Source organism: Panthera uncia, chromosome C2 (assembly GCF_023721935.1).
Source record: "Panthera uncia isolate 11264 chromosome C2, Puncia_PCG_1.0, whole genome shotgun sequence".
NCBI lineage: Eukaryota > Metazoa > Chordata > Mammalia > Carnivora > Felidae > Panthera > Panthera uncia.
Genome location: NC_064810.1, coordinates 123,811,919 through 123,830,293, shown reverse-complemented (window position 1 = coordinate 123,830,293; position 18,375 = coordinate 123,811,919). Strand labels below are relative to the sequence as shown.

Sequence of the window (18,375 nt, the reverse complement as noted above, 5' to 3'; positions counted from 1 at the left end):
CAGTTAAATTATTATTATAGTAGGTAACTCTTCTTTCCAGAACTGTCTTTCTTTCTTTTCTTACTTCCTTGCTCCCTCTCTCTTTCTTTTTAAGTAATAAGCTCTACGTTCAATATGGGGCCTGAACTAACGAACTCGAGATCAAGAGTTACATGATCCACTGACTGAACCAGCCAGGTGTCCCAGAAAAATATCCATTTTAAATTATATTTTATCACTATATTTACAATACCACTTTGTCTTCTTTCTATATAAAGTGGATTCAGTAGTCAAAACCATTCCTTCACTTACACAAATTCCTCATCTTTCTATTCATGTATTCTTAAAGTAGGAGCCATTTCTTAGTTTGCAGCAATGTGTTTTTAATTTTTTTCCAAAAAAGGAACATCCATTTCCTGACTATTAACATGTTTAAAAAGGTCTGATACAATTAGAGATGAACAATGAATAAAGTATAGAATTCTCAGGCTGTACAGGTACTTGACAAGATGTAGGGGTAGAAGTTCATTCCTCAGAATTCAATCCTAGATATGCCTCAGAAGAGGAAGTTGAAGGAACTGTCAAATAACCAGAAAATCAGAGTAACCTTTGCAGCAAAAGAAGGTAGTTGCATCACAGTATAAGAGGCTGTAGTTCTGAATGAAAAAGGGCTGCGTATCAAGGATGGCAAACAGGTTAGAGCATTTTTTTTTGTTTTTAAGTATATTTTCCCCCTCTCATCAATGCCTGTTCTAATTCCACTGTGAAGCAAAAACAGTAGCCAAATATAGCATGGGAGGGTTACAATAGGGTTGTGTTGGAACCAAGAGGCACTGAAAAATTAACAGTATGTTTAGGCAGACTGGCTAGCCCATGACCTACACGTCCCTGTATTTCCCTTCCATACTCTGAGAGTCATGAGATTACCACTGAAGGAGACAGTTTTAACAGTGTCAAGGAGAAGTTACAAATTATAACCAGAGGTTTTCTGTCTTGAGGCAGAAATGTTTTGCCCATGTCCAACTCATACCCCTAAATTATGAGGAGAGGTACAAGGCTAAGGCCTAAGTTTTATTCCTTCCCCCAATTATATGATGACATCAGCTAAATTAGCTAATACCTTTATGAGAAAGTTAAACTCACAGGAAACAAAATTTAATGAGATAACTCAGGAACCCAAATTTATAAGTGAAAAGAAAATAATCTATACCCAAAGAAGGAAAATTAACAGATAGAAAAAGAATTTAAAGGAGATATAACAGGATTACATGTGACTTTACATGTTATTTTGATAGAGATCCCATAAGCCAAGAGAAATAAGGCCAGATCATTTCATACAAACGCTGTCAAAGACTAGAAAGCTGGTTTTGTGATCCTCAGCTCATTACTCACAAAAATAATATACAAATAGAAATCCGGGGATTGAGCAATAGAATGGATAGAGAATATTTCTTTCAAGAGAAAATGTCAGAGTATTGTATAACTCCGAAACCTCCCCCAGAGAAATCAGAGCCAAAGTTTCAGAGAACCACTATAAAAATTTTATAAACATCCCTTACAATTGTGAGGAGGTTTAAGGAAATGGTACCAGGTGTAGAACTTAAAAAAGTGTAAATGTGAAAAGCTGACTGGAGCAACACATGGTAGTAAATTAAGATGAGAAGGGGTACAAGGGGACCATTCATAAATGGCTGTGTTACCTGCAGCCTGGATATGGAATACTTGAAGGGAGCCAGTCTGAATAGTTTTAAAAGACTTTGCCCAACAAGACTACCTATAGGGCAAGCAACTCCAACAGAGGAAATATGAAAGTCAGGGGCTGAGACTCAAAAGTAAATAGCCAGAGGAGGTACCATCTACTCGGGAAACTGAAGTCACAAATACCTAGAGTGGGGAGAGATCTCTGAGGAATCCCTAAAAGGACCAATGTACCTAATGAATCAGGATATCTGATAGAGCTGGAGGGCATAACTGTACCTTTTAAAGAAGGTTGTACCCAAATCTCCTCCAATGAAAATGGAGAAAAGAACCTTAAAACTAGACTTTTGAAACCAGCCAAACCATTTTCTGAAGTGTGAAGAAAGTAGGATTTTTTAGCCAACAAGGTCTCAGATGATTTGAAACATTCTTCAAGAAATAAACCAGCAGGAGAAATAATCTTGAAGAAGTCTACGAAATAATTACTCTTCCACAGAAACAAAGGATGAAGAAATATCAAAGGGAAGTTTACTCTTGTCTAAATGAGCAAGTATTGAAATTAGATAAAGGACACACAAGGATGGATGGACACACACACACACCCTTAACAATACATATCTTAAACTCCAGACAATTCCAACAAAACAGACAGGTGAATGTCAAGTATTTTTTTATTTGAGGGAAAGATACTGGTAAGTTTGTGAAATTCACAAGGAAACAATAACTAGGGTGTCAAATATTTTAAAATAGACTTGAAAAGAACTTCGAAGATATAGGTAATTTAAATAAATTCAAAGTAATGAATATAAATACATAACTGTACACGCAGTTAGTTGTTTTTAAAACATATTTAGAAAATACAGAAAAATGACCAAACCACTCAGAACACATTCTCAGATAATACAATAAAATAAAAAAGGACAACTTAAGACAATCTGATTTGGAAGGAACAGAAACCTACCACTGAATAATCCATAATTAAATCAGTAATCATAAAGATAATCAAAATATTTTTCACTAAATGTATATACACTTTATGTCCAATTTTTTTGAAAAGTAGTAAAAGAGTACTTAAAAGCGTATTCATTACTTTAAGTATAATTATTAGAAAACATGAAACAAATGACTTAAAGAAGCTAGTTCATTAAAAAGAAGGTAAGACAGGGGTGCCTGGGAACTCAGGCAGTTAAGCATCTGACTCTTGATTTTGGCTAAGGTCATGATCCAATGGTCATGATATTGAGCTCTGCGTTAGGCTCTGTACTGAGCATGGAACCTGCTTAAGATTCTCTCTCCTTCTGCCCCTCCCCTGCTCAAGTTCTCTGTCTCTCAAAAACAAAAATAGTAAGACAGACATGACTGATCAACAAAAAGAGGATACAAATAAAATAGATGAAAAAGAGACATAGCACAGTTTTATAGAGTAATAAAAATATCAACCATAAAATTTAAAAACTGTGATGAAACTGATATATAAAAAATGTTTCTAAAAGCCAAAATTAGTACAGTAAGAAATAAAAGTTAATTTAGACAGATAACCAATGAAGAAGTAAAAATGGGAATCAAAGACTTTTTTTCCTCAAATTCAAAAGTAACATGGCTTTGATAAGAGTATACTCTCAAAATTGTAAGGAAGTATTAATCTGTCACAGAACATTTGTTTCAGAAAGGAAAGGCAAGAAATTACTGAAGATAATTTTACAAAGAGGATAAAACCTAGATTTCAAAACTGGATAAAGGACAAAAAAATTCTGTCAAATTTAGACATAAACACAGATGTGAAAATCCCAAGATATTAAATATGACACTGTATTCAAGCAAAGCACAATAAAACCAAATATATTCTGTTCAAATATGATTTATTCTAGAAATGCCAGGGTGATTTACCACCAAATTATTAATTTCATTCAGTCTCATCAATACATGAAAGGAACCTCCCAGAAAATTTACAATACAAAGTGATTTCTATCACATATCAAAAACCTATCTTAGAAATCACAGCAACAAGAACGTTAGATGCCATCCTAGAACAAGAACAAAAAGGTTCACTCTCAGTGATACATTACAGTGCTCAAAGTCCTGCCTAATGCAATTAGCACGAGAATGAAGCCAAAGTTTTAAGGTGAGGAAATGAGACAAAACTGAAATTGTTTGCAGGTGATATATATATCATCTACATAGTAAACTCTAAAGAATTAACAATTCATCAGAATACATGAGAGTTCTAACAGGTTGCACGTATAAGACTAACATAAAAATTAAACATTTCTATGTCTCAGCAATAATCAGGTAGAAAATATCATTAACACTAAATACTAATCATATAACAACAAAACCATAAAATATTTCAGAATTGACCTAAGAAATACTTTTATGAAAAAATTAAACCTTATGTAGAATATCTAATGAGATTTGAATAGAGAAATGCATCATTTTAATGCATAAATGACACAAAATTGTAAAAAACTGAATTCTCTACTAAATCTATCATAAAATTCAATGTGTTAGCCAGCCCTTTTCCTCAACCACAGACCTCAATAGTTAAAACCAAAAACAGAGAAGACAGCTTAACTCTCACCAAACATGTTCTAACCAAACCCATTGTGATGATTTCCTATCACAGCTTCTTGAGGCACCACTGCTAAAGGTGTTTTGCAATGACTGGAACATCCCTACTGCCAGACCAGAAAGGCCCTGATAAGTAACAGAATGCCTGGAAGACCACATCCCACACATCCCTCCCCTGTCCATGATGGTGGGCTGAACACATACTGATCCTTGTCCATGATGATGCGCTATTTGCCTGCTCTCTCGTACGTACCCCCCAGAGCCTCTCCCTATAAAACTCTAGGTGTCCATCTTGCTGATGGAGAAGTTAGTTGGTAAGACCTGAGCTTGCCACGTCCCTCGGCTGCCAGCACCCCGAATAAACTTCTCCCTTTCTCTTTTCCAAGCCCTCATCTCTTGAGTACTGGCTTCTCTTACAATGAGTTTCTCTGAGTTCGTTTGGCAACAGTGCTGGCAAATCTAGACAGGAGCTATGCTTTCGATTTGTCCAGTTGCTTCATTATTCCTCGGGATGGAGTATGGCTGCAGCAGAACACTAAGGTTTACTCGTTTGGCTTTCCGAGTCAGCAGTTAGGAATGAAAGATTGTTTGGTAACAAATGCAGTTCTAATATTTAAAAAAAATTTTTTTAACATTTATTCATTTTTGAGACAGAGTGTGAGTGGGGCAGGGGCAGAGAGAGGGAGACACAAAACCTGAAGCAGGTTCCAGGCTCTGAGCTATCAGCACAGAGCCTAACGCGGGGCTCGAACCCATGGACCGCAAGATTGTCATGACCTGAGCCGAAGTCAGATACTTAACCAACCGAGCCACCCAGGCACCCCAAATGCAATTCTAATATTTAAAATGCCGAAGTTTTTGAGGAATTAGACAAATGTACTTAAAAAAATCATACAGAAGAAAAATAATCCACAGGTAGCTAGTGGTTTTAAAAAGAAAGGCAAAGAAAAAGGAATCAACCAAAAAGGGGAGGTCTTGCTTATAACATATATCATAAAGCTACAATGATAAAGAATATGGTACTAGAGCATAAAGGGGTAAAAAAAGATCAAAACCGTAGACATGGTACAGATGGTACATGGTGTATGACAGAAACAATGTAACAAACTGGGAGAAGGATTTGTAATGATTTTGCTAAGACATGCATTCTCTCACATGCATTCTTCCCAGTTTTTAGTCAAAGCTCTATAGATAAAAACTACTGCTATTAAAAAAATCTCTATCATACAAATGACACAATTTAAATGGCTTATTTCCCTTCCCCTACTTCTATACCATTCCAAAGAAGCCTATTTGAAAAACCTATCCCTTTGGATACCTTCTCTTTCTTGCTCTCTTTTTAAAAATAGAAAGGTATTTACTTTGCTGATATTTCCTCTGGACTGCAAAAGAAAACTTTTACATTGAAGAAACAAACAAAGTCAAAATAAAAAACAAAAAGAGAGAAAAACAGAAAACATTTCCTTAAAATGTAAAAGTAGAACCTAATGTGATAACAATATATATTAGGGTTATGTATGTGAAGTACATCAATAAAGCTGGGAAAAAGACATTAAAATATCAAGATTAAATTATTAACAAATATACTTACTGAAGTATCAGAGTAACCAATCGAATAGCTTCCACAGCAACATCATATTCCTTATCAAGTGTCATTGATACAATGCGATCCTGAAAAAAAAGTTAAAAATCAAATGAAACATGAGCAGAAAATAAATTGGGACTGACCCAAGAGAATATCTTTGGGAAGTATATGCAAGATTAATGGTAGATTAAATAGAAAGCTTTACTCTTAAAACCATATTATCATAGTCTTACACATATAAAGGAGGTGGTTAGTATAAATGTTCATAATCTAAAATCTTTCTCATCAACTGGCATTCCCTAATACCGAGACTAATAACACTTCATGTACAAAATTAATATAGTTATAAAAAGTTGTATATAAAGAAAATATTATTTTAAAGCAGGAGAGCCTTCTGCTGAAGGCAATACATAAGAACTCATGTTGGTAATATCTTTTGTAAAGCAGAGATTCATTAATCTATTTAATACAGGCTTATTTAAAAAATATGTAGAAAAGAATATGAGCTAAACACTTGTTATGGTAAGGTTATTTGCTAAACTAGCTAGAACTAGCATGTTAAAAGTAAAAAACAAAATAAGCGAAGCATTTTTGATGCTTACCTTGAATCGGTTAGTGAATAACTCCAATTTGGGGAATAATTCTCTATTGGTATATAGACTTTGTAGAGCTTTCAAACATTTCAGTCTGACTTCTCCTTGCTTCAGAAATACAAATAAAAACACAACAGAAGTCAATTCCACAGCACAAAAGTTGAAAAGATTTAAGTCTATGTGAAGACTAAAGTAATTTTCAGCTTAACTATTCAATTTACATAATAATGTAACATAGGGTAGAACTGAACAATTGTATAGTCTGTGTTGCACTTCTATTTAATTAAAAATTCACTGAAAATCCCTTAGTTGCTTGACAGTAAGCTACACCTTTTTCAAACATTTATCAACTCTGATTCAACAGAGTATTTCTCACACGGTACTGTGGCATTTTGGGAAAATGTTTAGCCTATGATTTTAATTAGAGCGGGGTATGCTAATTTGCCCTTTATGTAACTATTAAATAATCCCGTAGAAAAAACTAATTTCATATTATAGGGTCATCATTTTTTCATTTAACAAATATTTTCTGGGTGCATTTTACATTCCACAAAGAGGAGTTAGGAAAGAAAACAGGTAAAGAGAAGAATGCTTAAAACAGAAACAAACTGATAAAGTGAAATGTCCTGAGGCTGCTATTTACTAGAGGAGTATCTTCAATTAAGCCATTAACTTGGAATAGAAAATGTTTGTGATCAAAGTATATTGAGGATCACCTAGAAATTTAGCCAACTCTCTCAAAGGATTCAAAAAAGACTGAAGTTTCTATGTTCAAAAAAAAAAAAAAAAAGCAATGTGCTATAACAGTAGAAGTCCACATTCTAGAATCAAACAAAACTAGATTTAATTTCGAATTCTATAGCTTATTAGCAACATGAGAGATGGCAAGTATATTAATCACTCTGATCCTCAGTTTTCTCATTTATTAAATGGTGAAACCAACTTCATAAAGTTGTAGTAAGGATTAAATGCAGGTGTATGCTGGTCAAAGTTTGAACAACCAGTTCTGGGGGATGGGGCCCTGAACTGTTGCATTTGCAGATTTCTGTGATGTAAATACTCCATCTACAGCCAGTTTCAAGCTACCAACAACAGATGTTATGGAACTCGTATTTGCAAGGGGATGTGCATAATGTCTTGTAACCTGATTCAAGTTATCTCTAGCATATCACTGAATGAGATGATGTTTGTTGGTAAAGTCTCGACCACATAGGAGGAACTTGAGACACCTGTAGTAGATGCTGTTGATGCCCCACCCAGATCCCCATATCCTAATATACAAGGCTAATCTTCCTACTTGCTCCTGTGTTGACTGCTAATGGTTCATAGCTGCACCTCTCTCTGGAGAAATGACCATGCTTGAAAAGAATCACCTGGCACAAAGATTCCTGGGAGGTTATGCTCCACAGTGTCCTCCTGTCTAAACCCTTTCCCTCCTCCATGATAAGGCCTACAGCCAGTGGGGAATGATACAGGATAAAACAGCCCAATCTCCTTGCTCCAGGGCAGGATGACCTCTAAGATGACCCTTTAATATGAAATTAGTAACTCAATATATGCTACGGAGTGCTATAGGAATGGGGCAACTTGAACCAGCAAGAACCAGGAGAATATGTCGGTGGTTGCTGAGGGTGTGGGAACAGAAAACAGAATGTGGGAGAGTTTTTGGATAAAGGGCAGTCTCCTTTGAAAGAGGATGTAAGGCCCTGTAAGGGCCTTTGGAAATGGCCTAACACATTGCTGGATAGCTCTAGGAAAAAGCAATGGTTAATATTAAATGAAACAGAGATGCCAGAATCACTGTGGCACAATGAGAAAGGAAGAAATTTAAAGACAAAGAAAAGCATGCCGGATAGGATCTATTATATAAGCTCAGAAGACCTACCAGTTGAATATGTTCCTCATAAGGGCCCAGAGAATACTCTGTTTACCAAGGCAATAAGGAAAATACTGGTGATGGGTGCACAGACATTACTGAGAAGATCCAGAGTGATAGTGTTCTGTAGACTAGGGCTGACAGGAGACACTCAAAATTTAGCTTCTGGTAGCGATGGAGATAAGAGCACAGAATAGCAGAGACAAGGTAGAATTACGTAACCATTAGACGCAAGGGAGGCATAAATATGTTAATGAGCAGCAAAGTCAAAGGGCAGTCCAGAGATTCATGGAGATGGCTCAAAGGAGATGGTCTTCCTGGAGGCAAGATAGGGAGAAACCCAAAAAAAGTATTATGTGATATATTTACTCCCAAGAAATCAACAATGGATGAGCCAAAGACTAAGGAGAGCTCTCCCAGCATAAAATCACAACCCCAGATCTAAGATAGCATATAGGTAGTTTCCTCACTTCTTTCCAATTATAGATTTGAAAATAGGCCATCAGGGCGTCTGCGTGGCTCAGCAGGTTAAGCATTTGACTTAGGCTGAGGTCATGATCTTGTGGCTCATGGATTCAAGCCTTGCATCAGGTTCTGTGCTGTCAACTTGGAGCCTGGAACCTGCTTCAGATTCTATGTCTCCCTCTCTGCCCCATCCCAGCTTGCGCTCTCTCTCAAAAATAAACATTAAAAAAATAAAAGAAAAAAAAAAGAAAAGAAAGCCATCAAAGATGAAATGACTATCCAAGTTCCACAGCCAAATATAGGTAGAGCAAAGACACTAACTGAATCGTACTTCACTTTATTCAGTCATGCCTCTCAACTGACTGCCTCTCTTCCTAAGTCTTGGTTCTTTACCTATAACATGCCCTGCCCACAATGCAGGAACTTAATTAAATAAGATGGTACCCATGACAGCACTTTAGAAACTATAAAATAACTTAGATGAAAACTCCAGTTGCCTTTTTGGTAATGGATCTATTTTGGGTTTCTACTATACTCTGAAGCTTATTTCTATTATACTATCTAAAAGCATTGTTGTCTTCCATTACACAAAATTCTATTCAAATGTGAATACTGTTTAACAGTGCCTAATACATAGTTGCTTCTCAATAAATAATTTTGAATGAATAAATATACAAATATATGAAAACAGAAAAGAAACACAGATGAAATGATTTGCTGAACGAAGAGGCTGGGCATATTTGTCACACGCTCTAGCTAATCAACATTTTTGCAAAATTCCTTTTGAAAGAAAATGTTAAGAGCTGTAAAAATTATTGTGTAGCATGATATCATAATGAGTTGTATTTTTAAGGGACAATAATTCATGCTTCTAGAAGAAATGCTAATTTTTACTAAAATGCATTTGTGTTATATGAATACTCCCAATAGGAATACAGTGAAAGAGTTAAAATGAACCAAATGCAGGTGGCCTGTCAAGAAGAGGATGTGTTTGCAGCAGAAATACAATAAGACATTATTACGAGCAATTATATGCCAATAAAATGGGCAATCTGGAAGGAATGGGTAAATTCCTTGGCTAGAAACCAATGGGTAAATTCTATGGCTAGAAACATATACACTACCAAAACTGAAACAGGAAGAAATAGAAAATTTGAACAGACACATAACCAGTAAAAAAATCAAAATTAGTAATAAAAAAATCTTCCAAAAAACAAGAGTCCAGGGCCAGATGGCTTTCCAGGGGAATTCTACCAAACATATAAGGAGGAGTTGACACCTGTTGTCTTGAAACTGTTCCAAAAAATAGAAATGAAAGGAAAACTTCCAAACTCTATGAAGCCAGCATTACCTTGATCCAAAACCACACAAAGACCCCACTAAAAAGGAGAACTATAGACCAATTTCCCTGATGAACATGGATGCAAAAATCCTCAACAAGATATTAGCCAACTGGATCCAACAATACATTAAAAAAATTATTCACCATCACCAAGTAGGATTTATACCTGGGATGCAGGGCTGCTTCAGTATCCACAAAACAATAAATGTGATTCATCACATCAATAGAAGAAAGGACAAGAGCCACATGATCTTCTCAAAAGATGCAGAGAAAGCATTTGACAAAATACAGCATTCTTTCTTGATAAAAACCCTCAAGAAAGTAGGGATAGAAGGACCATAGCTTGAGATAATAAAGCCATATATGAAAGATCCAACATTAATATCATCCTCAATGGGGAAAAACTGAGAGCTTTCCCCGCTAAGATCAGAACAAGACAGGGATGTCCACTCTCACCACTGTTTTTTAACCTAGTATTGGAAGTCTTAGCTTCAGCAATCAGACAACACAAAGAAGTAAAAAGCATCCAAATCAGGCAGGAGGAGTTCAAACTTTCACTCTTCACAGATGACATGATACTCTACATGGAAAACCCCAAAGATTCCATCAAAAAACTGCTAGAACTGATCAATGAATTCAGCAAAGTCACAGGATATAAAATCAATGCATAGAAATCAGTTGCATTCCTATACACCAAGAATGAAGCAACAGAAAGAGAAATCAAGGAACTGATCCCATTTACAATTACACCAAAACCCATAAAATACCTAGGAATGAATCTAACCAAAGAGGAGAAAAATCTATATACACTGAAAACTATAGAAAGCTTATGAAAGAAATTGAAGACACAAAAAACTGGGAAAAGATTCCATGCTCCTAGATAGGAAGAATATTGTTAAAATGTCAATATTACCCAAAGCAATCTACATACTCAATGCAATACCTACCAAATAACACCATCATTCTTCACAGAGCTAGAACAAACAATCCTAAAATTTGTATGGAACCAGAAAAGATCCCGAATAGCCAAAGCAACCTTGAAAAAGAAAACCAAAGCAGGAGGCATCACAATCCCGGACTTCAAGCTATACTACAAAGCTGTAACTATCAAGACAGTATGGTACTGACACAAGAAGAGACACTCAGATCAATGGAACGGAATAGAGAACCCAGAAATGGACCCACAAACATATGGTCAACTAATCTTTGACAAAGCAGAAAAGAATATCCAATGGAATAAAGACAGTCTCTTCAGCAAGTGGTGCTTGAAAAACTGGACAGCAACACGCAGAAGAATGAACCCGAACCACTTTCTTACACCATACACAAAAATAAACTCAAAATGGATGAAAGACCTAAACATAGGACAGGAAGCCATCAAAATCCTCGAGGAGAAAGCAGGCAAAAACCTCTTTGACCTTGGCTGCAGCAACTTCTTACTCAACACATCTCTGGAGGCAAGGGAAACAAAAGCAAAACAATTGCTGGGACCTCATCAAAATAAAAAGCTTCTGCACAGGGAAGGAAACAATCAGCAAAACTAGAAGGCAACTGGCAGAATGGAAGAAGATATTTGCAAATGACATACCAGATAAAGGGTTGGTATCCAAAATCTATAGAGAACTTATCAAACTCAACAGCCAAAAAATAATCCAGTAAAGAAATGGGCAAATGACAGGAATAGACACTTCTCCAAAGAAGACATCCAGATGGCCAACTGACACATGAAAAAATGCTCAACATCACTCATCATCAGGGAAATACAAATCAAAACCACACTGAGATACTACCACACACCGTCAGAATGGCTAACATTAACAACTCAGGCAACAACAGATGTTGTTGAGGATGTGAAGAAAAAGGATCTCTTTTGGGGGTGCCTGGGTGGCTCAGTCGATTAAGAGGCCGACTTCGGCTCAGGTCATAATCTCATGGTCCGTGAGTTCAAGCCCCACATCAGGCTCTGTGCTGACAGCTCAGAACCTGGAGCCTGCTTCGGGTTCTGTGTCTCCCTCTCTCTCTCTAGCCCTCCCCCCTTTGTGCTCTCTCTTTCAAAAATGAATAAATGTTTAAAAAAAAAAAGAGGATCTCTTTTGCACTGCTGGTGGGAATCCAAACTGGTGCAGCCACTCTGGAAAACAGTATGGAGATTCCTCAAAAAATTAAAAATAGAACTACCCTACAACCCAGCTATTGAACTACTAGGTATTTATTCAAGGGATACAGGTACGCTGTTTCAAACGGACACATGCACCTGAATGTTTATAGCAGCACTATCAACAATAGCCAAAGAGTTGAAATGTCCACCGATGGATGAATGAATGGATCAAAAAGATGTGGTGTATTTATATACAATGGAGTATTATGCGGCAATCAAAAAGAATAAAATCTTGCCATTTGCAACTATGTGGATGGAATAAGAGGGTATTATGCTAAGCAAAATTAGTCAGAGAAAGACAAAAATCATACAACTTCACTCATATGAGGACTTTAAGATACAAAACATGAACATAGGGAAGGGAAGCAAAAATAATATAAAAACACGAAGGGGGACAAAACATAAGAGACTCTTAAATATAGAGAACAAACAGAGGGTTGCTGGAGGGGTTGTGGAGGGGGATGGACTAAACGGGAAAGGGGCTTAAGGAATCTACTCATGAAATTGTTCCACCATGTGCTAACTTGGATGTAAATTATAAAAAATAAATAAATTGTATAAAAAAAGATGTGTTTGTATGCAGCAAGTGGAAGAGAGTAGAGAGAAGTAAGTCTTTTTTATTTTTAAGAATTTTAGTGAGACATAACAGATACACAAGGAAAAAATTCATGTTTGTTTGATGAATCTGGACATATGTGTACATGCATGATATTACAATCAAGGCAATAACATATCCATCACTTCTAAAAGTTTCCTTGTATGCATTTTTTTCCTTTTTCTCTTTTTTAATTTGGTAAGAAGAGAGGGAGTAATATTGAAAGGGACTTGTTATGTACCCTTGGGTAAGGCAGTCTTATGCATGCCGTCTTTAGACCCTCAACTTGGTAAAGACCCCCAACTTAGCTGCATAAGAATGGGCCTTGGGCCTGGAACACTTCCTTACCAAGAGATCCAGAGCTGCTAATAAAACACCATGAAATGGTGGACACAAAAGGGCTAGCCCCACTGAAAAGACCTGCCAGTTCTGTAGATGGGGTAGTAGTGATGAACTGACTGAACTACTGGCCTCTCCCTCTGGACATATGATGACAAATGGGATGTGGATTATCTCTCTAACAACAAGGATGAGCTGGTGCAATGGATGAGGGTGGAAATGTGAGGTGGGTTCTCAAAAGAGTATGGAAACTATATTCTGGCTTTTGACTGCCTTCCTGCTCTCATGCCAACTCCCAACTCACATGGTGTCTTAGGGGTCACAATTGATCTCTGAGAGAAGTAAAGGGGTCCCATGTAGGAAATGTCTCCTGATCCTGGCTGCCTACACGCATCAAATAAGATGAGTTTTCACTTAGTGTGAAACCACTGATGGCATTGCTGAAAACAAAACTGTTGAAATGAAGTCCTTCTCTGTAAGTGGAGGACAGATGTGGATGGACCCAGGGGAGCCTCATGCACCCTGGCTGGTGCACGTTTGATGATGGGGCATAGTAGACTCAAATGTCTACAGCACAGTTAGGGATGGGGCCAAGGTCTCTGAGTCCCTACCTGAAACTAGAGGCCCTATGCCCCTGTCAGGACAGAATGAAAGGTGGAGGTGGAATTCAGACTTTTATGGGAGCCCTTGGGTACTGGTACTCCAATGGCAATAATTTTAGGTCCTTGTAGGAGTAGCTTTTGGTGGTTGAGGATGGTGTAGTTACCCATGATGGATAAGTCCACGTGTGTTTGTGGATGGGGTCCTCTGGACCATTTTGTGTGCTGATGATTGTAGTCCCCACCACTAAGTATATAATTAGGTTATTAACATTCTGACTATGTGTAGTATTGAATGCCATCGCCACCTCAAGGGGTATGCACTACAACAAGGACAGACTCAAGCATAATGGGCCAGGTACATTCCTTGCAAACTACAGAGTTGCCCAAACCACTGCATACTGTTCAACAAAAATACTGAATCCATCATGGGGAAAAGGACACTATTCTGTTAATTCAAGACAAGATAAGCAGAGGTGCTGATAGCCATCCTGTCATAATATAATAGCCCTGTCTGGCTAGTTAGGAAAGCCTCAGAGCATGGAGGTTGATAGATTTTCACAGGTTAAATGGAGAAGTTCCAGCTTTGGCCCCTGATATTGTCATCAGTACACAATGGTGGCAACTCATAGGGAAAACTTGTACACTGTTACTGATCTGGCTAATGACTTTTACTCAGTCCCTTTGCATGAAGAGGATTAGGACCAATTTGCATTCACACAAAACAGCCTGCATACACTTTTACTCTATTTCTTGTAATATGTCATTATTGACTAGGGCTTGATCTTCAATAAGCCCAAGTCCTCATTGACATTTTAGTCATCCATTACATTAATAACATTCTGATAGTAGGGCTAACTGAAAAACATGTGGCTGCAGTGCTATACTTAAGTCACTGATGAAATGATTACTGCCAATGTGACTATAAAACTAGATGAAGTCCAGGGCCTGGCATATCAGGTGCAATTATTAGGGGGCACTTGGGTTGGAAACTAAAGAAGTATCCCAGAGACAATCAAACAAAAATATAGGCCTCGGCAGCACCCATTAATAAAAAGGAATCCCAACAGCAGTGGGCCTCTTTGAGTAATTAAAGAGCATGTGTCCCACCAGGGTGCTTTCTTGGCTCCTTTAATTGAGATGAACCACAAAGCAGCCAATTTTATTTATTTTGAGAGAAAAACAGAGAGCGCGCGCGCGCACACACACACACACACACACACACACACACACACACGAAGGGGGGAGGGGCAAAAGGGAGAGGGAGAATCTCAAGCAGGCTCCACCATCCAGTACAGAGTCTGATACAGGGCTCAATGTCTTGACTGTGAGATCATGACCTGACCTGAAATCAAGAGTCAGACGCAACCCACTGAGTCACCCAGGTACCCCTTAAAGCACCAATTTTAAATGAAGTCTTTTGCTGCAGCAGGCCTTGGAAGCTATTCAACAAGCCATGGCCCAGACACAGCTTTGGGGACCTTTGAAACTTGTTAGACTGATGGAACTGCAGGTTTCCACACACCCCTAACATACTGATTGGTCTGTGGCAGAAGGAAATTGCCACTGTGGTGCCCTGGCTTCTTGGACTCTGGATCTGCAAAATTCCAGAAGCTACCATCCAATACACCCCTTTTGAATGACATTTCCTTGCTTGCTATTGGGCACTAATAGAGATGGAGCATCTTACATCCAGAGTGCTATACACAAACACTACAACTTGAACTGTCTATTTTCACTTGGGTAATTACAAAGCCTACCAATAAAATTAGAAAGGCTCATACCAAAGTTCAATCATAAAATGGAAATGGTACACCCAATATAAGGCCTGGACAGAATCCCAAGGGACTAGCAGGCTCCATAAGCAAATAGCCAGCTTACCAGAAAGGCACAAAGAACCTATAGGGGATGCTCTGGCCTCTCCTAAGGCTACCTAGGGCACAAGATTTTAAAATGTGCCTGGTGACTGTAAGCCATGGTTTACTGACTGCCCTGTGGAACTTAAAGCAGATAGGGTCTGCTGGGTTGCAGTTGCCACCTGGCCAAGAGATGGCCATCTTTTGACTGAGACAAGATGTGGATGTTCTATCCAATGGGCCAAGCTCTGTGCTTTGGTGATAGCTGTACAGGCCACCCCTACCACCATGCCATGATACATTTTTACCAACTCACAGGCTCTCATCAATGGTTAGGAGAATGACAACTAAAAGACTAGACTGTTAAGGGATGTCCCGTATGGGAAAAAGAACCAAGGCAGCAGCTTACTGTCTATAAAGAAAAAAATATGTCACTCATGTGGATAGTCAAGACAAAAGACCTTTTAAAATAAAAGCATAAGTAGCACTCTTATGCCAATCCACCTTGTGCCTTGCAGGCTGCAACAATCTCTCACTGGGTATATCTATGAACTGGAAATGGGAGTCCACTGCATACGTGAAAAATGCGGCAAAGCCCAAGGGATAACCCTGGAAGACACCAAGACTAAGGATGCAGTGCAATCTTATGATTCTTCTCAATATACTCAAATCATCTAGAGAGAACTGGGACACATTAACCAAGGACTGGGGACCCACCTGGGTCTAGTAGATTGATCACACTGTATCCCCAACCCATAGCCATGAGCACAGATGCTGCCTCACTGCCATTAACACCTACTCAGACTATGGTATTCCTATTCCAGTCTGACATTTGGACGCTGACTGAAACTATCATAGCTGTCCTTGAACAAACCTTATGTCATATTTTTGGATGCCCTAAAAGATTTCACTCTGACCAAGGAATATCCTTCATTGCCCAAGCAAGACAACAATGGGTATATATTCTCATGGAATATGAACTTTTTATGCATATTATCACTTTCATGCCAATGGAGCCACTAAATGAATGAATGGGTGACTTACACAGCAACTAAAGAAAGAATACCAAGACAGCCTGCTAATGAATTGGTACCCCCATCTGACTAGGGCTGTATGGCTACTAAACAGTGCACGGCAGTACAAGGGGAAAATGGCACTATGATGCATGCTGGGAAATACCGAGGTTGGATGCGGTGGAGGGCAGGGAGTAGGCAGCCATGTGTTTAGGCTATGCCTGCAAAATACCAATCTCAGTATAGCAGTCATTCTTTTTTCCCCTTGGTGTATTGGTTTGCAGTTCTGGCTGCCACAGCACACCGGACGTGGCCCCCTGACCCTACTCTGGATGTGATGCTTCCCTTGGGCACCTCCCTTCTATGGGAAACCATAAGGGTAGGAGACAAAACCAAGAAGTACCACAGTGCTAGTGTCCTTCTAGTAGTGTTGGGGAACATTTGACCCTTCAGATCAGGTGGGTGATATTACTGGAATGTCAAGTATGTGCAGCACATGACCTCCCTTTCTGGATTGGCCAATTAAGGCCAAAAAGTATGGATCAAGCAACAATGACACTGGGTGCTCAAAAAGATAGTAGCATCAGGATTGGGGCAGATAGCCTGGGTTGCAACACCTAAGTAATTAGCACAAGTAGTAGACCGAAGCATCTTTGGCCTCAGGAGGTTCATGGAGTAGAAGACAGGGAGGAACATTACTCTTTCTTCTCATTCCTACAGAATCCTCTGCTACAGAATGCCTGGTACAACAACAACTTGATAAAAATCCGTACAGCCACAGTAAGAGAAGGGAAACTTAACCAATGCTGGATTTGTCATTCTGGAATAAAGTCCCTCTTGCCCTGCATTCCCACTATAATGTCCTGGCCAATTACAACTATTTAGACCTTCCTTAGTTATCAATGGGTCAAATCACTGGGTGAGTCCTTCAATACAGTCCAGATGCAAGCATACTCTGGAGTCTCCTGCTTTATTTTTTTTATTTTTGTTTTTAATTTTTTTTAACGTTTATTTATTTTTGAGACAGAGAGAGACAGAGCATGAACGGGGGAGGGGCAGAGAGAGAGGGGCACACAGAATTGGAAGCAGGCTCCAGGCTCTGAGCCATCAGCCCAGAGCCTGACGCGGGGCTCGAACTCACGGACCGCAAGATAGTGACCTGGGCTGAAGTCGGACGCTTAACCGACTGAGCCATCCAGGCGCCCCTGGAGTCTCCTGCTTTAATATCATCTATGATGTGACAGAAAAAAGACCCCTGTACTAGAATGGTTATTACTAATCTTTATCGAAATTCTGGATGTGGACACCCAATATGTAAATTTTCTTTCTTGGTAACCACATGGCAAAAGCAGGCTGAGACGAGTCAGCATTTTGAGAACAAATCCCTGGTGTATGTCACCCACACTCTTGTATTATGTATTTCTCTGTGGACTCCAATGGACAACAAAATGTATGCCTCCAAGGGAAAGATTTTATTGCCTCACTGTCCATGTCAGGAACTGCAGAGAGGGCTGGAAAGGACACGCTTTGCTGACACACCACAGAGTGGTGCACAGTTCCCTCCTGGGAAGACAAATTAACCACTGGTTTCATTCAATTATCCAAATTCTAATACTGGGTATAGGTATGTAGCCCTAGAAAAAATGGTATACAACCTGTCCTTAACCATGGCAGAAATAGTTAATGCTACTGTGTAAGCCACTCAAGAT

General features: G+C 38.6%; 1 protein-coding gene across 2 annotated transcripts in view; it reads right to left on the bottom strand.

Moving 5' to 3' along the window:
- Positions 1–18,375, bottom strand: part of STAG1 (stromal antigen 1) — a 402,070-nt gene that overhangs the window by 101,876 nt on the left and 281,819 nt on the right. For both annotated transcript variants that reach the window (XM_049628788.1, XM_049628789.1), the window contains 2 exons: positions 6,433–6,531; positions 5,837–5,916 (listed from right to left, as the gene is read on the bottom strand). In XM_049628788.1, the coding sequence (XP_049484745.1) occupies positions 5,837–5,916; positions 6,433–6,531 (179 nt within the window). The remainder of the gene's footprint in view (positions 1–5,836; positions 5,917–6,432; positions 6,532–18,375) is intronic.